Genomic DNA, 24,644 nt, shown 5'->3' with positions numbered 1-24,644 from the left:
GTAGACCATGAGTGACGGAGTTAGGTTCCTACCAGACAGCGAGCACGGCGGAGGCAGGAGTAGAGGTAGAGGCTCTCACCGAGGAACCAAGGGATCTCAGCTGGCAGGGAGAATGCGGCATGCGTGGAGGGGTGAGGGGTTCTGGCACAGTGATGTGTTGAAGGACAGGAATCCCAGCAGGTGGAGGAGTCAGTCACAGGAGTAAGGGCGGGCAGAGATGGGACTCCTGTGTCACAGAGGGGAACCCTGGTGATGGAGACCGGAGCTGCTACAGCGGCAGATCAGGGCAGGCCTGGGGTGTCCCCCTGAGAGTGTGGCTGACATCCCTGGGAGCTGAGAACTCAAGGAACTGGTCAGCACCACGTGGATGCTGCTGGGGGCTGCAGAGGCGGTCCTTGGAGAATCCAGGGCGAGGTCCTACATCACTAAATCTTCTCTTCAAAGCTAACACCTCTCCTTACAGCTGGAATGAACTTGACCCTGGCTTGTCTCTCACTGCTTTCCGGCCTGTCCCGGCAGACCTCCTCCCGAGCCTTGCTTTCACCCCTAAGTCTCCACCTTTTCCCCACAGCCTGACTCTCCCCAGCTCCCATCTGCCCACTTTTGTCCAGGTCTGTGCTAGGGTCTCCTCAAGTCTGGGATCTCTGCCACACTCTTCTCTCTTAGCTGGTCCCCCATAAATCCACAGCTGGAGTTGCCCCCTCGACCCTTCTGGAGGCAGCTTCACCGGCAACTCCACCGGCAGGCACGCTGTTGTGTTTAGCTCTCAACGATTTTCTTACTTGGTGTTGGTGTGGGCCTCTGAAAACAGGAGGCAGCCAGGATAGGAGCCCTTCAGTGTGAACCCTGGTGGATGAACTCTGCTTCCAGTGGCAGAGATGGGATCAGGCAGTGACCTCTCCCCGTGTGTCAGCGTTCTGGAGCCTGCTGGCCTGAGGTACAGAGCCTCTGTCCCACAGCCCAGTGACTCACTTCCCCTCTCCGGGGCAAATCCTGCTTCTTGTGGGATTTTCCTGGAGAAATGACCGATGTAGAACTCAAGTGGCAGCTAGCTTGATCTCGCCAAGAGCCAGGAACCACCGGGGTCACCAGGCACTGTCATCCTCCGCTCGGTAACCCGGCACTTTGGGTACTCTGTGTGATCATCTGACCCGGTTTGGTCTCCCCTTATCTTCAGCCAAGGGATCTTGTCTCGTCCTAGCAGGAAGGTCCCAGGTAAGGTAGGAGCCCAGTTCCCGGGCTCTGTGAAAGAGACTCAAACCAGCGCAAGGCTGGCGTCCTGTCCTCCCACTTTGTGGTGGGAGTCATCCCATCCCCATCCCATGGAATTCTCCAGAAGCGCGTGCGCTCTCTCTCCTCTCTCTCTCCTCTCTCTCCTCTCTCTCTCTCTCTCTCTCTCTCTCTCTCTCTCTCTCTCTCTCTTACACACACACACACACACACACACACACACACACACACACACACCCTCTATGGGGGAGACACCAACTCCTCACCACCTAGAATCCTTTCTGAACTTTGTGGAGTGAGTTTGTCATGCCCTCTTTTTTCCCTAGAGACTCAGCTCTGCCTCCAATCCTAGGTCAGAACTGGGGTGCAGAGGCGGCGGCCACCACGTCCTTCCAGTTGTACATAACCCAGGAGCCTCTTGTTGGAGTTCAAGCATGCAGTTAACCCAGTGGCGGCCCACGTTTCACCTTTCCGCCTGCCCTCCATAGGCCCCATCCTCAGGGTGGCCAGTTGCCAACTTATAGGCAAAAAGACAGGAGGGGTGAAGGCCGGGACTGTGACTGTGAACCAGAACCAGAGAAGAGGGGGTTTGCAGACAACAGGAGGTTGAAGAAGCACCTAGAGCTACCCCAGCCCCTCCCCCAACGTTGCAATTCTCCGAATAAACCACTCCACAGCCACTTTTGAAATCAGTTTTATATCAAGCTATAAAAAAAAAAAAAAATCACCCTAAATTCTGTCCTGGGCACACGCATACAAAATCAATACTATAAATATATTATTAAAAACATTAATGTCATCAAACAAGCTAACATCTACAAAACTATGAAGGCCTTTGTGCATTGCTCACGCTGGCCAGTTCCTGGCCAGTTTTGTAAGGCAAGTACCTGGGAAAGGGGGTAAACCTGGAGGATGGGCTTCAAATCCTAGCCTTGAACCATGAGGAATAATCAAGGCTGGGTCAGTGCTAAGAAGGGCTTTCACAGCTAGAAAGGAGCAGGGTCTGTGGAGTAGCAGGTGCATGATGGGAAATTGAGTTCCTGTTTTCCAGTTGTAGACCCTATGGGACCAACTGGTCCCCAGAGCCAATGACTACTGGGTGATGTGTCAAACAGGAATTAAATTTGCAGCTGGAATCAAGGCTGCTAATAAGTCTCCAGGCAGATTCAGTGCAATCACCAGGGTCCTAAATCACCGTGGGACCAGAAGCAGTAGACACTGGGGGAGGGGGGCAGGAAGGACATAGAGGCCATCCCTGGCTCTGAAGGTACAGGGGCCTCAGACAAGAGATGTGGGTAGCATGTAAAAACTGGGGAAGCCCAGGAAATGATTTTTCCCTGGGGCCTCCAGGAGCAATGGGCCCCCACCACACCTAGATTCCAAGCCTGGGTCACAGTTCACAAATTTGCAGAACTGTAAGAAAAGTTGTGGTTCAAACCCACTCAGTGGATGTGAGGAAACATGGTACAACACCAACAGGAAGCTGATCAAGCACTTGGCGGACCCCTGAGTTCCTGCCCAGACTTCAGAGGGTGGGCCTGCGGAGGGGCTTATTCCTACATGGGGGAAGGTGTGGCCTGAGAGAACCCAGGCAGCCTTGTGCTTTACCCACACAGAGGCAACCTACGGGAGTGAAGGAGTGGGTCCTCCAGGCCAAGTGGGACCAGGAGCTACTTGCAGGGTCGGGGACCACTATGGAAGTGGTTCTGATGCCAACACTGCCACAGCATCTCACAAGGCTCCTTCCAGGCCCCAGGTACAAAGATGACCTTTTCCTTCTTCGTTTTCAGCTCTATCTCATGGCAGCCCATGGGCTGAAGGAATCAGGATGTGGCTTCGTCACTGGTGCTAGGGAGCTCGAGGGGGCTACTCAGAGCCGCCTGAGGGGGCGCCATTAGGAGACAGACTGTAATGTAGAAGGTAGGGGGCACTCCACCCAAGATGAACCATCATTTATGAGAAAATTCTTGCGTGCTCACAGGGCAACGGCCCACAGTGGGTTCTGGCCCCCACTGGACAGCGGTCTGTCCAATCCTGGCTGCCAGGTCTTGTTCCAGAGCCGAGGCTGGGAGAAACGGCAGCAGAATGTGGGAGGCTGGTGATGGGTCACGGTGCCAGTGCCACTGAGCATCCCCAACCGGGGTGGTGCCTGATGTTCGCTGCGTGCTCATTAGCACATCAGACATTTGGAAAAGTTAACCAACTTTTATAAGTGAAAATAGGGGCCTGGAAGGCTCCTGCACCCCTGTGTTGATGTCCAGTATATTCCGGATGCTCCTGACTTCACTGCTGAGGAGATTTCCCTTGATGGCCAGGATGGCATTCAGGTGGCCTTTGCTGGCAAAGGAGAGCATCCTGTCAGCCCCACTGGTCACAAACAGCCCTTGCTGGCTGCCCTGACTCCAGGCGCTGCCACAGAACCTGCAGCCAGCTGCTCTGCCCAGTAGGCAGCCCTGTCCTCTGTCTCCTCCCCTCTCCAGCCTGTCAGACCTTCCTACTGACTGTTACCCGAGAACGTCTCTCCTCATATCCTTGAGGTGGCCGACTCCTTCCCACCTCAAGTTTCGGCTAAATGTCACCTCCCTAAATGGCTTTGCCCTCTCTGATCAACCCCCCCTGTAATTCAAGACGATTACTATAACTTGGAATTTTCTCTTTCTGCCTGGTTACCTCACCATGGTTAGCCCTCCCCAGGCTGTAAGCTACAGGAAGAGGACTGAGACCCAGCTTGCCCTGTACTTCACTGTATCCCAGAACACAGAGCAGCACAGAGTCCAGCGTCTAGAATGCTGATGAATGACTGCTGGTGTGATCCCAGCAGAGAAGGACAAGTGACGGGGTCAGTGGACAGAGGGGTCGATGAGAAAGCAAGAAGGATGGATGGGTATCTGAGCGGAAAGGTCGGGGGGTGGTTGGGTGTATGACAGGTGGTTGAGTAGGTAAACAGAAAGATGAACAGGTAACTGGAAGGATGGACAGACGGATCAATGGAAGACTGGAGAGGTGGTTAAGCATAGGGACTGATGGATAACTACGCGGGAAAGTGGGTAGATAGGTAGACGGATATCTATGTGGATGGACAGAGTGCTGAGTACAGAGACTGATGGATGGGCCAGTAGATAGGCAAATGGGGGCTTGAATGTATACGGGTCAATATACGCAGATAGATGGTTGACTAGGTGGGGTGAGTCAGCCACAGGCTGGACTAGGCTAAGCTACGGAAACCCCAGTCAAGACCGATTCAAAGTTTCATATCAGGGGACACAGCCTATAAAGGAACACTGTCCATGGTTCGCCAGGTCCTCAGGTAGGTCCAGGAACGGGAGGTGCAAAACATAAGCACATGCCCCCAAGTCACCCCCAGACTGAGCATCAGACATTATGATCCCACCTTGGTGGAGCCCTAGCAGTTGAGTGGGTCATGAGGGGATTCTAGTCCCAGCATGTTCAGAGCACAGTGGGACCTGGCAGGGACACACCAGCTGCTCAGTTCCCAAGGGCCTCTGGTGCTCACCTGAAGTCAGGGTACAAGGTGGCATATGTGGCCACTTCAATCTTAATGGCATTGGAATCTTGCAGGTGAATGATCTCAGCGAGCCTAGGGAGGGCCTGGTTCAGCCAGGTTGCGTTGGAGCCCTGGAGGCAGAGGGAAGGTTGGAGGATGTTATCCCTTTCCCCCAGGGGTACTAAGAGAGCAGAAGCTGGCCAGGCTTGGAGAGGCTGCAGGGCTTGTTCAGGGCTCTCAGGGTGGGGTGGGGGTGTTCTCACATTCTGAGTGCAGAAATGTTGAATGACTTCGGCATTGGCGAGGATGTGCCTTGCCAGCTGCTGCTGCTGCTCCTCGGTCTTGAGGACCACGCGCCGTTTGCTGAGCCGAATGATGTACTCCTTCACCAGGTGCAGGTGCACGGCCCCCATGAGCTCCTAGGCAGGCAGAAGGAGACATCCACTGACGCCTACCCATAGGAGGCTCATCTCCTCTCCCCAGCGAAAGCTTCCAAGGCAAAAGCCCAGGAATACGTAGAGGCAAAAGTGTGAGCACGGGTGCCTGCATTCCCCGTGCGCATGTGAAAACACACGTGTAAACACATGTGGGTGCGAGGTATAAACACTGCTGGTTAGCCGGGGCGTCCAGACAGCGCCAATGCCCAGGCCCACTCCTGAGCTCCCTCACCTCCTGAAAACAGTCCTTCAGTTCCGAGAACTCAGGCAGCCTGATGCCCACAGTAGCGATGATTTCCTCCAGGGTCTCAACTGGCGTTGCCCAGCGGGTCTGTGTGAACTTCTTGAACAGTGGCTGGGACAGGCGAGAGGCAGGATGTCTGGTCACGCCCAGAAAGGAAGGGCAGCCAGGCACAGACACCCTCACATAGACACTCATGACCAGTAGGGTCCCAAGGGCTTTCCAGGAGCTGGCTAACTTCGGGTTCCAGCTCTCAGACCGGAAGCAGAGGTAGTCTGTGTGTACCCTTCTTCCAAGGTCACGCAGCTGTGGCTCAGGAGAGCCAGGACAGCCTGTCTGCATCCCTGCAGTCTTTTCCACTGCCTCCCTCTTAAATAAATACATTCCTGCATAAACAAGCCCTGCATCAGGTCATCCAGGGTCACCCCGTGGGCTTTCCATACCCACTGGCTGCCCTTTGTACCTCCAGTCCCGAAGTTGAGCAGGGAGCCTCTCCTCTGCTTTCTAAGGGGACCCCAGGAGATAGAATCCAGTTCTCAAAGGTCCTGAGCCCCAGGAACTTGGGGCAGGAATGACAGGGGTGGGTGGGAGTGGCGAGTGAATCTTCTCCGGATGTTCCTAGCTCTGTGGTTCTTCCAGGCCAAGGTAAAGCCGGGATGTGAGGTGGGTCAGCTGGAGAGCACCTCCGGTCTCCACTTGGACATCCCCAGCAACACTGCACCTCCCCATCTGTGCCTCCCACAGGCCTGAGGCAGGGGCTTCTACTACTCCTCTTTCTGATCCTCCCCCCTGTGCCGGGCTTCAGGATGCGCCCTATAATGGGGTTCCTGATACCTTCAGGTCTGAAAACAGGCTCTGGAGCAGGGTGTCGAAGCCATGAGCCTTAAGATCTTTCAAGGGATCCAGCATGTGGTTCAAGGTATCTTGAGGTATCTGCCACTTCTGCTCCACAGATGTCCTGGAGAGTGAACGAAAGCAGGTCACGCCAGCCTGCCCAGCCTCCAACACTGGGCAGCGATCCTTGGACTGGTCTTCCTGAATTAGGTCTTTGCTCCAGGACCCTCAGCAGTCCCCCACTCCCTGTGGGATCCCGACCAAGTCTTCCATGGACGCCCCACACCCCAGGCGCCTCCCTCCTGCCTTTGGCAGGTCTCCAGCTCTCCATCTCGGCTTGGTGCGTCTTCTGCTTCACAATTTGTTATAAAGCTAAACTAGTAAATCAATTGCATCCTGCTGACTCCTTCAGCACCCCACCCTGGAGCTGTGGCTGCTACAGCCCTGCTCCGGGGTGGAGTCCCTGTTTCCTCACTGCCTTGTGACCCTTAATTCCCCTTCTGTGCTCCACCCCCCCACTCCCGTCTGCCCTCTTCCCATCGGGCACATCTGCCCAATCCTCTCACCGGAAGGACAGGCAGTTGTTGATGTTGGCGATGATGTTGGCCCTGTAATTTGTCAGCAGTTTGCTCTTCTCTAGGAATTCATCAAAGGTGCGCTGGTAGCTGGCAAAACAGAGGGGCATCTTCAGGACCAGCTCCAACACTGGGACAACAGACGCCACTCCCTCTCAGTCTGCGGGTGGTTGATCTCCCCAAGATCCAGGGAGGGGACATAAGCTCCTAAACATTGTATCACAAGCTGCAAAAGCGGAGGCCAGAGGGACAGAGCCCTCTGTTTGGCCTCCAGAGAAAGTGCTACCTGACTCTGAGGTTCCCCTTCTTTCCCCAGGCCCCTCCTCTTCCTCAGTCCCCCTCTGTAACTGGGAGGCCAAAGGATGTTACACTCTGATGGTGGATGGTGTTTTCAGAATTGGGGGAGGAAACCAAGTTAATTCTGAGGATGTCGTGGGAAGGGGCAGCAGGGCCTCCATTCCTCATGGTGCATCTTCTTTTAAGCTACAAACTGCTCTGCTAGGGAGCTTTGATGATGGTGAAGTCAGGAAGTACTGATTCCTGTAGAGGTCACCCTACCCGAGGCTCTTGGTGCTCTGGATTGGGGCAGGGGCTGAGGCCCCTGGGCTGTAGTTGACAAGGGCAGGGCAGGGCAGGACTGACTTAGATTGAATCCCCCCACCCTAAGGTGCTGGGGACCTTGTGTGCTGTAGACACACCTACCTCCTCAGTAGTGCAGCCAGCTCCACCAGTAGCAACTGTCTTATCTGTACCCCCACTTCTGGAGTGATGTTCTCGGCCTTGTCCTGGCCTTGTAAGACGATCTGCAAAGAGCAGTGAGTAAGCACAGCAGGTGGCCCCTCTGGACGGGGCCAGGGGCAGAGCATGGGAGAGAGGTGCATGCTAGAACATGGGGACCATCAGAGGTGAGCTGTGGCTGCCCCTGTTCACCATGGGCCTGAGGGGCCGGTTAGAGGTACCTGGATGATGTCGATTGCCAGCTCACTGTGGTAGTGGCCATCCAGGCTCTGGGGAGCCACATCCCGGGCCCAGCGCTGAGACTCTAGCTCTAAGGCTCGGGTCATCAGTAACTTCACATTGGTCTAGGGGAAAAGACACAGGTCTTGGTAGCACTAAACCTGTCACCAAGCTCATGCGGAAGTGTCTGTCACATCCTGTGTCCTGACGGGGCTCTTCCCTTCTGTCTCCACGCTGCCCTCCCAGGCCCCGCCCCCAGCATTTGGACTCACCACCTCATTGGACAGGAACACCGCCTCCAGCAACCTGATCTGCTTCGGGGGCAGGAGGCTCCCAAGCCTGATACCCTGTAGCTCCTTTGCCAACTTAGGGCTGTTCAGAATATCACTGTGGGCGGAGAGACACTGGCGTGACGAGAGCCCCAGCAGCACCCCAGCAGCACCCCAGCAGCTCAGTCCCCCGACTCTGCAGAGACTCTGCAGCCGCAGACTCTGTTGCATCTTCTGCCCCGCCCCCTTCCCCAGGTCTGACCACACTCGGTGTGGTTTTGTTCAGGCTGGAGTCATCCTGCCTCTTCTTACCACCACCGCCACCACCACCACCACCGCCACCACCTCCTCCCCACTCCTCCCGCTCTAAACCAGTCCCCAGACCTCTCCGCTGCCAGGCTTCCCCTTTTGCACAGATGGGCACACAGCTCTGGCCCTGAAGCCAGCCCTACCACTCTCACCAGACCAGCCTAGTGGCTGAACAGGAAAGGCTGCCCTGGAACGGCTGGCTGCCTTATAGAACTCTCTTGGTGCCTCAAGTGGCTGCAGAGTTCCCGGGGGACCTGCCCAGCCCTGGCACTGCCTAAGGCCTTTTGTTTGCCTAGAACATTAAGAATGGCCCACTCTGTGCCCTTCACCCAGTTTGGATGCATGTGAGTCAGACTTGGGTCCTCACAGGACAGGTCTCAATGTGCCTCCCTTGGACTCCATGTTCAGGCTAGCCTTAGTTTCCTGCTTTGTAGCTGCGCCCCAAGTCAGCAGACCCCTAAGTATCACAGGGGCAGGAAGGTGACCAGGCAGGGAGGGAGCATGAGTACCTGGCATTTCCTGGTGAGTCAGGAGAAACTAGCAGGAACCGGGTCAGGGCCCAGCTGTCTCTGGACGTCCCTGCCTGCTTTCCCTATGTCCTGCTGGCTCTTCACCTACCACCCCTCTGGTGTCCTTTCTCTGGCCCTCCCACAGGAGGCTGGCTCAGCACTTCCCAAGCTGCTCACACTGTCTGTACGCCCGGCCTTCCCTCCTGTAGACTATCCACTCAGGTCTGAGGAATCCGTACAGATCCCTGGTCTCTAGTGCTGTGGACATTTCCACCCTGTAACACAAGTCACTCTCCCCAAGCTGGTGTGGATGACAGGCCCATTTGGGGATCCACGGAGTCTGGACCAATCAAAGGATGCTGAGGCTGGGCCCAACTGAGTACCAATTGCCCACCTTTGGCATATTCCAGCCTCTCACCCGAGGGGCTCCAGAACTCAGTGGGCTACCAGGGTGATACTGTCTGACAGAGATTGCCCCATGAGGGACACCTAGTGCTGCTGCACGCTTGCTAGCTCTCTTGCAAGGGGTTGTTATGACACAGCGTCTCCGCTCTGCTCCCAGAACGTCACTCCCTACCATCAGCTCCCTACCACTTCTTCCTTGTGTGTTCTGTCCCCTCCCTGCCTGACTCAATACAGAAGACTCCCTGACTCCCCCAGACCTGGTGTCCTCTCAAGCCCTGTGCTCTGGCCTCCCCCGTGTCCAGCTGTGTCTGTCACAGCCCCTCCTACTCTGTTTCATCCCTGTTCAGATCGGAGACTTCCTTGAGAATGAATGACGAAGTCTCCTTTTCTGCGCCTCCCTCTCCCCAACTGCAGAATGGCAAAGGTCCAGGAAACTGAAGTACAAAGCCAAAATGTTGGGTGCAATTCCCAACTCTCTCCCTTCACCCCCGACACTGTTTTCAGCTCAACAATGTCTGCCTCCGGAGTCTCAGCAACCCTTCCCGCAGAGGAGACCCATCCCATCCACTGGCATAGCTCACTTGGGGTAGAGGTTCAGCACCCAGAGCAGCAGGAAGTAGGTGTCCCTCTCACACAGCTCGAACTGCGCCAAGGTGCACAGTTGGGCTGCGAAGTGCGCGTGGTAGCTTTCGGCATAGGTGTGCACAACGTTGAACTCGGCAGGGAACAGCGGTTTCAGCCGCTCCACCACCGCCACCAGGTCCTCCTTCATGGTGCAGCCCATGTGCAGGAACCTGGTCTCGGCCTCCGAGCGACCCTCGGGCACCACGGCAGGCTGCGCGTCCAGACGCTCCGCCGCCACCTCCGCCACACTGTCCCTCCACAGTTGCAGCCAGCGCCGGGGGCGCGTGGCCACCAGCACGGCCGCCACGGGTGCCCCGGCCGCCCGACGGTCCTCAAGCTCCTGCTGTGACACCACGGCCAGCGCCTGGCGCAGCCTCTCGGGTGCCGCCTCCAGCGGCCGCCGCAGCACCCCGAGCACCTGGTCGCGCAGCAGCAAGTACAGCGCCTCCACCTTGCTCTGCTGGCGCACCAGCTCCTCGTTGCTCCTGCGGCTCGCCGCTGCCTCAGCCTCCAGCTCCCGCTCCAGTGCCAGCACCTGCCACGCGGCCTCCAGCCGCCCACTCTCCAGGGCCTCCTTGAGCTCCTCCACTGCAGTGCAGAGACCCGCCTTTAGGCCGACAAACCCACCGGGGACAAGAGGAGGCTCGGCTCCCAGGGAGGATGCCAATGCCCCAGACAAGACCCGAGCAGGGAACCCCATCTCCTAGACTAGTGACTCGCCTAGCTGTCTCCCCTGCCCACTGTTCTAGCTGAGTGGTTTTTGAGCCCCTACCACACCCAAACCTGGACCAACTCTACCATGCTACTCCAGCCCCGGCTACGACCCCAGCCTACCTGTGGGCGGTGGACCATCTAGCTCCGGCCTGGACTTGGGCTGGACCTCAGGATCTGATAATCTGGGCTGGCCCTTTTTCTTCTTCTTCTTCCCTTTGGTGAAGACACTGAACATGTTGGCCAGTCCTTTGGACTTCTTCTTCTCCTTCTTTGCAGACTCTTCCTCCTCCCCATCCCGAGCCGTCCCAGCCTCCTGGGATGGCATCAGGTCCTCGGAAGAAGCCTCTGACATGGAGGCCTCTGGTTCCGCCTCAGATGTGGAGCGTGGCTTTGGGGGGCTTCCAGGGAAGTCCAGGGTCCCCAGCACAGACTGTTGGCCAGGAAGCCCTTGGAAGAAGGTCACCATTTTCAGCATCGCCTCGGCTTAGGCCTGCGGTGGGAAAACAGAGCCTGTGGAGAACAGTGTGAATGGTCCCCAGGCCTGAGCGCACAGCCAGCTCCCAGCCCTGACAGTGCTCCACCTAGTTCACCTGGATGGCCACCAGAACCCCATCTCCTGGCCCTCAGCCTTGCTCCTCCCTTGGCCATGGGTGCTGCAGTGCCCACAGCTTGTCTCCCCAGCCAAGGAAGAGGCTGGAGGCCCCGGACCTCCCAGACTGAGGGGACAGTCTCTACACACGAGTAAATCCTCCCTTGACGGCAGCTTCTTGGAGGGGACAACGGGGACATGAGAAGTGAGTACCTTTCTAACTCCATCAGACTCGGGTGAGGAGACAGGACACAGGCTGCTATTCCTTGGGACAACAAGAACGGGTCTAAAAATTTCACAGCCACGCAGTGGTTACTCTTCCTACTGAGACCAGCCTCCGCCTCCTCCCTCTGCCTCCCTGCACAGTTCTTATCTAGCTTTGGGGTCACAGAAATATACCACAAGCAAAAACACAACTGCTGTCCTGGGACCACAGGAAGAATAGAGCCTGTCCCCTATTGTTGGCTTAGGATTGGGGACCTCAGGCCCCGAGCAAAGGGCCCCAGGAAGCCTTTTACATGTCAGCAAGGCACAGGGATGCCCGGAGTCACAGCAACTTGAGTGTGGGACCCTCACTGCCTGGTTTCCACCTTACCCTGCTTGCTTCCAAATGGGGTGACAAGACCTTCACAAAAGCTTCTGTTTCTAGGCCCTTCCTGAGGGCCCATCCCATCTAGTCTCTCCCCAGCAAGGGTGTTATTTCGCTTAAAATAACCCTGTGGTCAATAGCTTGAGCCTGGAAGCCACAACATCTGACTCAAAAGGACCAGCTTCTCAGTCCTCCACCTGCCCTGTTGTATCTGGACTGTCCAAGCAAGGAGGAGCACCAGAGGAAGCCTGACTAGCCCAGAGGGAGAATCAGGCAGGAACCTCTGTGGTAATGGTGTGACCCATTACCAGGAGGTGGCCCGCCCGCCCCATCCCCAAGAATACACACCCCAAGCTGTAGCTTCAGTTCACCGAAATGACATGGAGTGACCCTAAAATGACCCTAGGTGACAAGTGGGAAGACCCGCCACCGCAGAGACGAAACTGAAGCAGCCGATGGGAGGGAGGGGGGAGGGGCTGGCCCCAAGCCCAGCAGACTCTGCAGGCTCAGAAGAGGCCACTTGCCCCTCGGCCTCCACCAGCTCGGCTGTCCAGCCCATTTCCTGAGGGCCTGGTCCCATAACTGGGGCATGGGTAGAGCACCCTGATTAGACAGGAAGCCTGGCCTCCTCCACCCCAGCTCTTATCATCCTCCCCAGGTACCCTCAACAGACAGACCCTTCTCCTCTTAACCCCACGAGGCCCGAGAATTCCACTCGGGGCCATGCAGTGTTTAGGGCCTGTGCCAACCTATCCTATTTGCGTGACAGACAACCAGAAAGGCTGGTCTGGCTGATGGAGCTACAGCCCCAACCTGAGTGTCTGGCCCCAGCTGCCCTTCAGTGTCAGAGGCTATTTGGTACCAGAGGGGGGACCAGCTGTGGGCTCAGAGACACCTCTCACCAGTGTTCGGACTAAACCCCCTTCCTCGGGAGGCCTCAGTTTTGCCATCTGTGAAATGGGGATGAGCCCTCCTACTCACAGTGCTGCTCAGGAGCTGTGGCAAGATCACAAGCCAGGAACTTGGCACCAGATGTGAGTCCCCTGTGTCCCTGTGACTGCAGGCTCCCCAGAGAGCAGGAGTGACGGGGTGATGTTTAAAGCGCCAGTCCCAGCTAGACCCACTGAGGCAGGAAGGGGCCTGCTCAGAGGCACGTGGAATGCCTGCAGCGGGTGTCACCTACCTTAATTCTAGATGCCCCTGGTCCACAGAGACTCTCTTGCAACCTACTGTCTCTTTCATCGGGTGACAGGAGAGCGGTGCCCAGGCCCCACTGCAGACTACCGCGGCAGGGAATCCCGCGGGTGCTGGGACCTTCCTATTGTGAACCTGAGATTCCCTAGCTTTTGTCCCGGTCCCTACACCCCGCGTTTCTCCGGAGAGAGCCCTGTGCTGCCCGCAGGGACCCTGGTCCCTGGCTCGAGGCGTGCAGAGTAAAACCTCTACGTCCCTACCAGTGGGTATGCTGGAGGTCAAGGGACCTCGGAATATCCCGCCCGCGTCTTCTTGGCCACTCAGGGCCATTCCATCGGGGAGTCCTGTCGGAGACTCTGGATCAGGACCAGAGGGGACGCTACACAGAGCGGCAGGGACGGGGGCACGCCGGTGGAGGTCACTTACTGTGTCCGGGACAGGACGCCTTAGTCCTGACCCTGGCGGGGCACAGCCTGAAATAGTCGCAGGCCCCTCCCGGGCTCCGCCTCCCCCACCAGCCGCAACCGCGGAAAATCCGCGGGCGGAGGCCAAGGACCAGTCCGATTCCAGAGCTGGGGGCGGGGCGGGGCCGGTAGAGAGGGAGGGGCGGGGTCGCTTCTCTGTTCCCAACAGCCTGGAAAAAAGGTGGCAGAGCTAGCCGAGTGTGACCCGGGTGTGTGTGCGCAGGGAAGGGTATCACGGGGACCACAGGTTCCGCTAGACGCGGGGCCATTGTCCTTGGACGATCTCTGATTGGCTGCCAAGCGGGGGCGCACGCCCAGAGTCGCTGTTCCGCGTCACACAGTCAGCCCCTACTTAGGTGTGGGGAGCAGCCCTCCACCCCCTCAACGCCTCGGCCACGTGCTCCTTTCCCTCTGAGCACCTCCGAGTCTATGGAAGCCTGGAAGGCCAGCTTCCTGGAGGAGGCGTCCTAAGGCAGCTGGGCACACGGCCGGCCCTGGGACCTCTCATTAACCAAGCCTTGTGTTAGAGGAGCCTTCATCTTTACCCAGAGGTCACACAGGCAGAGATGACAGACGCTCCTCACTGAGCCTCCTGCGGGGCTCCCATTGACAAGCTTCCTCAGGCTGGGTTTGGTCCGGATCCTCGGGATTCCCTTCTGCAGACCTTTTCTCGGGGTCTGCCTTGGGGCGGGTGGGGTTGTAGTGTAGGAAGGGGGATGCTTCACCCGCTAGGAATTTCTGCCCCCTGGAATATGGGCTCACTCTGGAATTTCCCCCACTAGACACCAGCTTCTTTTTTGCCTCTGCTTGGAGCTCAGCTCCTCCCCATCTTTTGTTTGGGTCCTCTCTTCTTCCCCTGCCAGCCTAAGCCGGGCTTTGAAGGGAGAGGGAAGGGCAGCTGAGTTGGGGGTTATGTTTAGGGGTTGTCCCTGGAAACTCAGAACTTCCTCTTCCTCCTGGGAAGCAATGTCCAAGTGCCAGTTGGGTTTTTGTTTTTTTTATTGTTTGTTTTTGGTGTTTTTTTTTTTTTTTTTTTTTTGGTTTTGGTTTTTTGAGACAGGGTTTCTCTGTGTAGCCCTGGCTTTCCTGGAATTTGCTCTGTAGACCAGGCTGGCCTCAAACCCACTGAGATCTGCCTGCCTCTGTCTCCCCAGTGCTGGGATTAAAGGCGAGTGCCCCCACCACCAGGCATCCAAGTGCCAGGTTTAAGATGTGCCTCCATCCTGTCTCTTGGCAGGTTGCAGAAAGCAAGTACAGAAGGTTGCTGGATGTGGTTGCGCACACCTTTGATCCCAGCACTGGGGAGGCAGAGCAGACAGACCTCTATGAGTTCAACACCATGTCTACATAGCAAGTTCCAGGTATCCAAGACTACAAAGAGAGACTCTGTCTCAAAAAACAGACATAAAAGCCACCTCCACCTCCACCTCCACCTCGTCTCATGTGGTCCTAATGGGTGACATTTTCAGATGAGCCCCACCACAGAGCTCAAGCTGGGGTTATTGCCTCTGCTCCACAGGGCACCCAGGGGAGACCAAGAACTTAGGGTCCCATCCACACTTACATCCAAAGACAAAAAGGAACAGAAGCCCAGGCGTCCTAGCCTCCCGCCTCTGGCTGCCTCTTGACACTGTGCAACCTCACCAGAGTTTACCCAGCCTCTGCTTTATTCATCCAATTCCTAATTTCAAACAGGTTGGGAAATGGCTGGGGAACTCCACAGGTTGAGCTGAGAGAGAGAAGTCAGGCCTTTAAGAACCCACATCTGCTCGGAGCCTCTGGGCTCTGTGGGACAGATGTTGGACTGCCAATCTTGTCCCAAGATGCCCACAGTAACTTCTTCAGAGCAGAGTCAGGGTTGGCAGAAGCCAGTGCCACCTGGCTTGTGTGGGCACACCAAGCACTTCTCTGAGTTTAGGGTGAGGGTCAAAGGTCCTGTGTGAAGTTCCCAACACAAAAATGTTGAAATCGGGCTATGTGGATGGCCAAGAGCCAAAAACCAGTGTGGTCCTCCGGGATCTAGATAGTTAACTCTTCTAAATAGTCCCCCAAAGGCCAGCCAAGAGATGGAGCCCACGGGAGAGAAGCAGCTGGAGCAGCTTGCCTGGAAAGCTGCTGTCCCGGCTCTGTAGCCTGAGAGTTGGGGCAGCAAAGGCTCCTGGTCCAGCCCAGAAGTCCTGATGGCCAGCACCCGGCCACAAGCCATGACCCACTGCTTGTACTCAACCCAGGGTTACCCGCGCTCCCCAAGTAGCAACTGCTGATTCTTTATCTCTCGGTTGTTTTTTTATTTGAGACAAGATCTTTGTAGCCCAGGGTGGCCTGGAACTCAAAATCCCTCTATTCTATATCCTTGAGGACTGGGATGACAGGTTTGCACCCTACAGGCTCTCCCTTTTATGTTTTAAATTATAAATAATATATCCACAACACAAAATGCACCGTTTTAACAGTGCTGGGCATTCTAGCCGTCAATATTAAGTGTAGTGCATGTGTGTGTGTGTGTGTGAGTGTGGACGCGATGAGTGCAGGTGCTCAGCAGTGCAGAAGAGGACAGTGCATCCCCTGGCGCTGGAGTTTCCGGCAGCTGTGGGGCTGCTCGGGAACAGCTGGGGTGCTCTGCAAGAGCAGCAGGTGCTCTTAACAACGGAACCATCTCTCCAGATTCAAGGAACCATGATCCTGCCCTGCGAAACCGAACCAGGATCCCCATTGTACAACAACTGTCCATTCCCTTCGACCCCCCAAGCCCCTGGTGACCCCATTCTGTGGCCGTGCCTGCTGCGTGGATCCCACGAGTGGATGGATACAGCCCTTGTGTGTGTGTGTGTGTGTGTGTGTGTGTGTGTGTGTGTGTGTGTGGTGATGTCACATAAGGGGGAAAAGACTACCTCTTGGTCTTTAGCCAAGAGTGGACCTGTTTATCCAGTGGTCTGGGTCTCTCCTGTTCTAATAGTCCAATCCAAATGAGGTCTAGTTAGTCTACACGAAGTCTAACTGAAGAGTCCTAACCTAAAAAGGGAGTCCTGAATCAAGGCTGTTCTCTCTCTATACTGAACAGTGCAGCAAATGCAGCAAATAGGAATAATCGACTTTGGTCTTAATCTTTTACAGGAGTCTCATAAGGGAGAAAAAAAAAATCTCAGGACAGCACACAAAAGCACAAACAGGTATTATTAAGTTATAATCATAAGTTGCTTCCAACATAATTTTTAGGGGGACGGGTAGGCACTGTGGAGAGGTAGGACATTGTTTACAATGTGCCTCACTGCTTCCAGCACGTGGTCTTAGACCTGGTCACCACCACGGGTGCACGCATGAATGAGTTTGTTGTATAGCAGTTTCCTCAGTATTAAAAGCTTCAGGAAGGGAAGCCCTAAGGGCGCAGTACATTTCCAGGGAGGTGAAGCAAAGCTGGTTATGACAGGAAGTAAATAACTCAGAGTAGCTTCAGGAAGTCCCTGAAACTGACCAGATTCACTAGGCTTCTCCTGTAAGAACTGCTAAGTGATACTCTCAGATAAACTGAGTGGCCTCGAAGACCCTTACAGCTGGGCCTCCTGGGGAAATCAGGTCAGCCAAATGGCCCAGAAGAAACAAATGGCCAGCCAGATCTGCCTCAAAGAGTCTTGGATCACCTGAGCTACCTGAAAACGGCACTCTCCAACCTAGAGTGGCCTGCCTGCAGGTTGTTCCGTAAGAGCCCCAGGCCCCACTGTATGAACCGCCACCCTTGCTGGTGATGGCTTTTGGTAATAACTGTTGTTTTGACTCATTTCTGCTCCGGTAAGTAACCCCTCACTCATACAACTGTCTGTAACCCCAGTAAAAGTCACTGGTTCACTGGTTCACCACGCTGGACTTGATCTGTACTTTGGTCCGTTCCCTGGTAGGGTGGGTGGACATCTGTCCCCAGGAGTGGCGTCCTGCAGCCGTTGTGACGGAGAAATAGAAATAATGGAAACAGCATAAAAAAGCTGGACCTTCAGCTGAGCCTGCGAGACTTTACGTTGGCCGTCCAAAGGACAGTAAGACTGACTAATGCTTTCCCTAGAAGCCAGTTGATCCCGAGCAGGCTGGATGTGCAGCATGTGAGCAGAAAGAGCACATTGTAATAAACCCCTCAAAGCACAGCACTGACTTGGCCACAGGTTGGCTGGGAGCTGATGTGTAAAGGTCACCTTTAAACTGCATTTCTCCAAGAAACCCACTCTCACACGGTCGTTTGCTTTAGTTAGCACGATGTTAACTAACTAGGGACGCCATTAGTCAGGGTAGCATTTTCTGCCTGGTAAGATCCTAATTGTATTCTGTCCTGTGGATGGGCCATATTTTGTTGTCCTCGATGGCTACATTGGCTGCTGTGATTAGAGATTCAGGGGACACTGAACTCAAAAGCTCCATTCGGGTCCCAGCTTCCAGTTCCTGTGGGTGGACAGTTGACCTTCTCTGACCTCTGGAGTTGCCAGGCCAGGTTCTAAGTGTTTTTTGTTCATCAATAGATTTCATCATAACCATAGGAATTAGGTACTGCCTAACCATCCCTTACCACAGACGAGCAAACTGAGGCACATTCAAATAGGCCTGCCATCTGTCAGTCAGTATGGAGCTGCCTTCTGCTAGACGGCTCCTCCAGGGTTACTCCATATTTGAAATGCAGCTTGATAGACTTAGATCAGACACAAGAAAGCCAGGAGTTCCCATGGGGAGATGGGAGGCACTGTCCTTCGTTCTGTCACAGGGTTGGGGACACCGATCAATTACTGTATTCAGTCGACTAAAGTATCATGGGCAACACAAAGGGCCAGCCCAGCTCGGGCCAGAGACTAATACCAGGTGGTCTATTACTGACTTTCTCTCTCTTCATTCCCTGGCTGGCTGAGAAAGTAGCTGGGGAAGCTCCCAGAAGGAGAAGCTGAAAGCAGAAGGAGTAGCTTTGTGGGGCAGAGTTCAGCAGGTACCAAAGCCAGGCGGAGGGATCAGGTAGGTGTGGGAAACCTGGCCAAGGGGAGAGGCTGCAGCAGCTAGAGTGGCTGGCCACCTTGCCGCACAGGCCACGCTGGCTGTGGAGCGGACTCTCTGGGAAGGAAGACGAAGGCATTCCAGGGTGTCTTCCTGTCCTCTGCTGTCTCTGGCTCCACTTCCCCTTCTGTGATGACTTGCATTTCCCACTGGCCCGACCTCGGCTGTCAGGACAACAGTTTCTTCCTCCTTGTACTTCTCAGGCCATCATCCGACCTAGGGCCTTGTCACTCTCTTGTTCCCTAGGGATACCCCATACATTCATGACACTGACCAGAGCTACTACCACATTTCTCGTGGACAGACGAGCAAACGTAAGTCTCAGAGAAGTGGGCACCAGGGCGGGGGTTACTGCTGCTAACTCTCTCCTCCCAGCCATCCCGGGAGAGGAAGTGACTTGCTCAGGACATCAGCTGCAAGGGACTGGGGTCTGCTGACATCCTCGGGATCATAGGGTGACCAAGACAGGCCAACCAAGGAGCCACCTTAATGACATGCCCTTCATCAAAGGCCGCTCACCAGTCAGCACCCCACCCCAATTCTGTTCAAAGCTGCTCACAGTTGCAGTGTCATCCCTGTCCCCCCCACCTCGCCCCCCCCCACCCCCGTCCCCTTCCCAGGTGGTCTTGGGAGAACAATGCAGAAGTGCAGAGCAGCCTCCTGAAAGCACAAGCCCTGCCTGTAGGCAAGGATGCTTCTTCCTTCCGAAGCCCAGCTATTTCGTAGAAGATTGGCCAGCCTTTCTCAACAGCTTCTCAGGCAGTGATGCAAGCAAAGTTTCCATCCCTTCAAGCCCTCCCTGCCATGGGCCCTTCTCTGAACCGGCCTGATTTACAGGAATCAGCCGTGGAGTGTGGTCCTCTCAATAACACAGGCTGGCCACAGGGCAGGAGCTCCCCGGGTAATCCCAGGCTTTACAAAGTTGGCCAGGGTGCTGCAAGTCTGTGGGTGCCTCATCCACCCCCTGCCTGATAGCCAGGAGCCCCCAGGGGACGGTGGTGTCAAGTAGGCTCAGGATTAGGGACAATCTGGGCCCCAGAGAGCTACATCACCTGCATCTGTGGCTTATTAGTGACCTTCAAGGATCCTGGGAATGGAGCTGGCTCCGCTCAGAGGGCTGGCAGTGTGCCTTAAAGGAGACATTGCCGAGAAGTAACCGCTGCTGCCTGAACCAGTTTCAAATGGGCCAAGCCCTCCTTAGCAACAGTCTCTGTGTGTTTTCCCTGTGGTCCTCACGGTTTTACACAGAAAGGCAGAGCCCAGAGTCACGCAACTAGGCAGGTCCATAAGTGGGATTCCTCCTCATGCTGTCCGCATCCGGAGGCCGGGTTCAACCACAGAGCGACTCCATGGGGAGCAGGCAGGCCGTATCATGGCACAAGTGAGCACCCCAAAAACAACAGCCCCCCCTTTCTTCTTTCCAGCATTCCAGTTTTGTTTTCTGGTGACTTCTATCCCTCAGAAAGCTTGGTTCCTCAATGCTTGATTTTTGGATCATCCTAGTCTCCAACTCAGTCACCCTAAGCAGAATTAGTTTCCTCAGCGATGACAGAAATGTCACCTCTCATGGATGATCCTTGGCTAAGCACCATTTTTGTAAGCCCCCTAATGAGAGTGACTTTTTGGGGGAGCGGGGGCAGGACGTCTTATCCCAGGCTGGCCAGCGCTCTCTCCCAAGAATGATCTACATGATACTCTTGACCATCACATGCCAGATTACAGGCATGTGCCACCACATCTGATTTATGGGGGTGTTGAGGATTGCATCCAGGGCTTTTTATCCAAGTGCTCTACCAACTGAGCTACATTCCCAACCCCGCTATTAGGCTTTTAAATCTTGTGTCTTTTACATAAATTTTAAATTTTGACCTAGGGGAATATGGTGCTAGCCATAACATTGCTAAAGCTAAAAATGAAAACACTGTGGACATGGTGACACCTGCCTTTATTCCCAGCACTTGGGAAGTAGAGACAGGCAGATCTCTGTGAGTAAAAGGTCAGCCTGCCCTACATACAGTTCCAGGTCATCTGGGCCTATATAGTGAGAGACTGTCCCCCAAAAACCAAAAGCAAATGAACATTAACAAATGTTTTGAGTGGTGAGTAGATGGCGGGTTTTTGCTTTGTTTTGTTTGTTTGTTTTTGCAATGTCTGGTCCAGGCTTCCTAGGTCCAGAAGTACGTAGGGATAAGTGGTCTGGGGTTGGAGTGGCGTCCACATTTCAGTTCCCTTCGTGGGTGGGACACAGAAGGCTGGGCTGAGGCTCCGGCTACTCTTACCCAGGGGTGCTTGCCTCCTACCCAGACACTTAGCCACTGCAAAGCAGGGGCTGCCCCTGGAGCACCGTGGACTCCGCTATCCGCACCTGCAGTCCATGTGTCTGGTCTCGGTGGCCAGGACCGCTCCTGCCCAGCCTCCGGCTCAGACTGACAATGTCACAAGGCAGGCCGGTCTTGGCCCTCCCCGTGACTGATGATGGATGGTGGGAGACTCTGGTGGCCTGCTGTAGTTCCCAAGGGGTTTTTGTTTTTGTGGTTTCTCTTCTGAGTGTGTGTGTGGTAGCAAAGGAAGGAAGTGAGAATGGGAATACAGTGTAGTGCTGCCTCCTGCCCCCGCCCCCCACGGCCTGGTCAGTGGTGAGAGGCTCTGCAGGAAACACCTCAAAGTCACTCAGGGTGTTCCCCCCATGAATGTGGCTTGCTGAGGTCTGGGGCCAGGAAGGAAGGAGCCAGGACCAGCAGGCAAGGAAGGAAGAGGGAGAGGCTGGGAAGGCACGAAGGTGACAGGCTGACTGCCACCTCCAGTACCCTCGAATCAGGACCTCTGCGGACAGCCTGACTTGTCCCTACGCTCCCTCCCTGCCAGCTACTCCATTCTATGGGACTGAACCTCAGAAAGGAAAGGGGCCATAGGTTCCAAGATGCAGAGGACAGGGCTGAGACAACTGGCCCACGAGCCCCAGCCTCGTGGCTGCTTCAGCATGGCACACTGAGCTCAGGGACAAGGCGAGAAACCATCACAGAAGGCCCTGTGAGAAATCAGCTGAGGAGAGAGAGAGAGAGGCCGCGAGGAGGGGGCCGGGCAGAGGCTGGGGACCAAGGGATAGCTGGCAGGTGCTGAGCTTGGAGACTGAGAGGCAAAGAAGGTGGTTCCAGGCTCCCCTGCTTGTGGGCAAAGCAAAGAGGCCAGGCAGAGGCTCCATCCTGTGGGACAGGCTGGCAGTGCTGACAAGGGCTAGCAGACCCCATGAACACACGCACGCACGCACGCACGCACGCACGCACGCACGCACTTGCCAGCCAATTAGTGAGTCCCAAAGTAGCTCTTAGAGACAGTTCGTGTCCTCTCAAGCCTGGCCTGGACAGCAGGGTGGTCAAGGAGACACCCTAAGGAGTCCCTCTGGGTCGTGGGGGTAGGAGGTTCCCAAACCACACCACTCTTAGGGTTGAGGAGCCACCAGCCAGAGCCAGCAGAGTCCTTCATTGTCCTCAGTCCCCTGACTTGTACCCTTGGCCTCTGACTACCTGTGACCTTAGGAAGGTGGCCCCAGGCCCACGTCACTGCCAGGCTCCTAGGAATACATGCCGATGCTCCTCGCACAGACATACTTCCGGCCAGGAAACCTGGATTTCCTGTTTCCAGGTCTAGGAACCCTGAGGAAGACAGTCTGGAGGCTCTAGGAAGGACGAGGCTCAAGTCCTTCTCATGCTGTGTGACGCTGCTTGGGCACTCCCTACAAATCTCTCTCTCCTAACAGACATGCCCACCCACCTCATGCTCTACTGAACACTCGAGGTCCCATTCCACTTCCACCCGGCCCCTGGCCCCATTGCCGCACTCGGGATCACCGTTCAACATTGTCTTGCATATTATGGTCATGGGGTCATAGGGAGGCCAGGGGCCTGGCTTTATGGCTAGTTCCTGTTCCACCCTCCTCAGCCAGCTCCATGCTAGCTCCTCTGGCTGGAAGGCACTGACAGCGTGCCCATTTCACAGCTGGAAACATTGAGGCACAGCCAGGTCCAGAGACTTGCCTACAGACTCATCTGGATGCTCAGCCCTGAGGCTCAGGACATCCAGGATGTGGCCCTGCTGGACCTGGTGAGGGGCCTGGGACTCACAAGTAGGGTGTGCGGGAGGTAGAGGGCTCCCTGGGGAGAACTTGTCTAAGCTAAGGTTTCTGTCACCTCTCAGAACCCTGTCTGCACTGCCAGCAGAACTCTGGTGGCCACCGTGGGACACACGTGGGACCAAGCAGGAACTTGGGACCGAGCAGGGACCCCTGGCCAGCGAATGGGCCATTTCCCCTTCCTCTCCGATAGAGGTTCCTCTCACACTCTGAACTCTAGGTTATGAGGTTTCAAGGCCACTTGCCCTCTCCAGGTCTCAGTTTCCCTACTAGCAGGAAGGACTGCTTATCAAGTGTCAACAATTCCCGGCCTTCACCTCTGGCTTTGGAGCCTGGGAACCTCAACAACTTCACTTCCTCATTCCTGCCCTGCCTACCCTTCTCCATGGAGGTCTGGATCTCCCCGGCTGGGCTGACCTGGCCCTGGCATCCAGCCCTGATACACACTGTGGTGGTGTTGGGTGGTGGTGGAGGTGGTGGTGGTGGTGGTGGTGGGTGGTGGTGGTGGTGGTGGTGATGGTGATGGTGGTGGTGGTGATGGTGGTGGTGGTGATGGTGGTGGTGATGGTGGTGGTGCTGGTGGTAGTGGTGGTGGTGGTGGTGGTGGTGGTGGGTGGTGTGGTGGTGGTGGTGGTGGTGGTGGTGGTGGTGGTGGGTGGTGGTGGTGGTGGTGGTGATGGTGGTAGTGGTGGTGGTGGTGGTGGTGGTGGGTGGTGGTGGTGGTGGTGGTGGTGGTGGTGGTGGTGGTGGGTGGTGGTGGTGGTGGTGGTGGTGGTGGTGGTGGTGGTGGTGGTGGTGGTGGTGGTGGTGGTGATGGTGGTGTGGTGGTGGTGGTGGTGGTGATGGTGGTGGTGGTGATGGTGGTGGTGGTCACAATGCCTCTGACACCTGCTCCTAGAAGGAACTATGAATTCTGGACATCCACCCCAGGGCTCCCAGCAGACTCAGACATGGATGGATGGCTCTGTGCTCCAGTCCCAGCACAGGGGGAGGAGGCTGATCGGCCCAGGCATTAATTACCCTCTGGCTACTTATATCCCAGGGAGAGGGGTCTGGGAGAGCAGGGAAAGATGTGCTGTCCACTCACCTCATGCTGCAGCGTTTTAGAACCCTGGTCTTCCACTTGAGGAAGGAAACTTCCCTGGGCTTTTGGGACCCCAGGCCACCTGCAGGTAGGTACCTGACCCCACACAAGCTAGTGTCAGAGTCAGGCTCAGAGCTGCAGGGGAGGCCTGCTGGGGAACAGTAGGGTAAGCCAACAGTCACAGCCCATGCCATCAGTTCCCTGCCAATCCTGGCTTGGCTCTCAGCCTCCCGGGAAATTGGAGCCATCAATGCAAATAAGCCCCCAGCCTGTCCCTCAGGCTATAAACAAATCTCAACAGGTGTACTGTCTCCTGGAACTGTATCCAAGGCTGAATGAACATGAATGACGACCTTCCCACCCATACACCACCACCACCACCCTACACGCACAGTAACCTAACAACTTTTATTGCTGGAAAGTCCCTCCTGCATGAAACCAGAATACCTCAAGCTGCAGAACCGGTGTTCACCAGGGCTCAGGCTACCCAGAATGGGGCAGAGTACTGGGCAAGACCGGCGTGGTATCTGAGGTTAATGGACCCAGGGTCCTTCCTGGTGAAGGGCTGGCTTTGTTTTGTTGCTTTTTAAATGTATTTGTTTTTACTTTATGTACGGGTGTTTTGCCCACATGTGTGTCTGTGCACCATACACATGAATGCTCACAGAGGCCAGGAGAATGCATTGGGTCCTCTGGAACTGGAGTCACAAATGATTGCTTATTGTCGTGTGGGGGCTGGGAACCCAACCAGGGTCTTCCAGAGAGGGAGCAAGCGCTCTTCAGCTCTGAGCCATCTCTCCAGCCCCTGAAGACCTGGATCTGCAGCTACAGGGAGGGGCTTTTCCAGCTTAGGACTTGCATGAGTCATCCAATTCATCAGTCGTCAGCAAAGGTCCCGCAGACCTACCAGCTGGGTCCTCCCGCATCACCCTCCCAACCAGCTTAGTTTGCCCAACCGTAGGCA

General features: G+C 55.7%; 1 protein-coding gene across 3 annotated transcripts; it reads right to left on the bottom strand.

Moving 5' to 3' along the window:
• Positions 1-2,488: 2,488 nt before the first annotated feature.
• On the bottom strand, positions 2,489-13,656 carry Tnfaip2 (TNF alpha induced protein 2). 3 transcript variants are annotated; one of them, XM_028883763.2, is made up of 12 exons: positions 13,242-13,656; positions 10,730-11,099; positions 9,853-10,483; positions 8,052-8,166; positions 7,782-7,904; positions 7,525-7,625; positions 6,814-6,912; positions 6,248-6,371; positions 5,405-5,527; positions 4,999-5,154; positions 4,745-4,866; positions 2,489-3,567 (listed from the first exon to the last, which is right to left on the bottom strand). In XM_028883763.2, the coding sequence occupies exons 2-12, from the start codon at positions 11,082-11,084 to the stop codon at positions 3,426-3,428; spliced, it is 2,091 nt and encodes a 696-aa protein (XP_028739596.1). In that variant the 5' UTR covers positions 11,085-11,099; positions 13,242-13,656; the 3' UTR covers positions 2,489-3,425. The 3 variants fall into 3 exon arrangements, with proteins under 3 accessions (XP_028739596.1, XP_028739597.1, XP_037066763.1); XM_028883764.2 differs by having other exon boundaries at positions 13,408-13,656; XM_037210868.1 differs by lacking the exon at positions 13,242-13,656 and adding an exon at positions 11,412-13,235.
• Positions 13,657-24,644: the final 10,988 nt, after the last annotated feature.

Source organism: Peromyscus leucopus, chromosome 14, assembly GCF_004664715.2.
Source record: "Peromyscus leucopus breed LL Stock chromosome 14, UCI_PerLeu_2.1, whole genome shotgun sequence".
NCBI lineage: Eukaryota > Metazoa > Chordata > Mammalia > Rodentia > Cricetidae > Peromyscus > Peromyscus leucopus.
The sequence above is the reverse complement of the archived record's forward strand: the minus strand, read 5'-3'. Positions and strand labels throughout refer to the sequence as shown.

Coding starts and splice junctions, on each gene's coding strand:
- Tnfaip2 (XM_028883763.2), bottom strand. CDS start 11,084: ATGCTGAAAATGGTGACCTTCTTCCAAGGGCTTCCTGGCCAACAGTCT. Junction 10,484..10,729: donor AGATGGTCCACCGCCCACAG/GTAGGCTGGGGT, acceptor TCTGCACTGCAG/TGGAGGAGCTCAAGGAGGCC. Junction 5,155..5,404: donor TGAAGGACTGTTTTCAGGAG/GTGAGGGAGCTC, acceptor CTGCCTGCCTAG/GAGCTCATGGGGGCCGTGCA.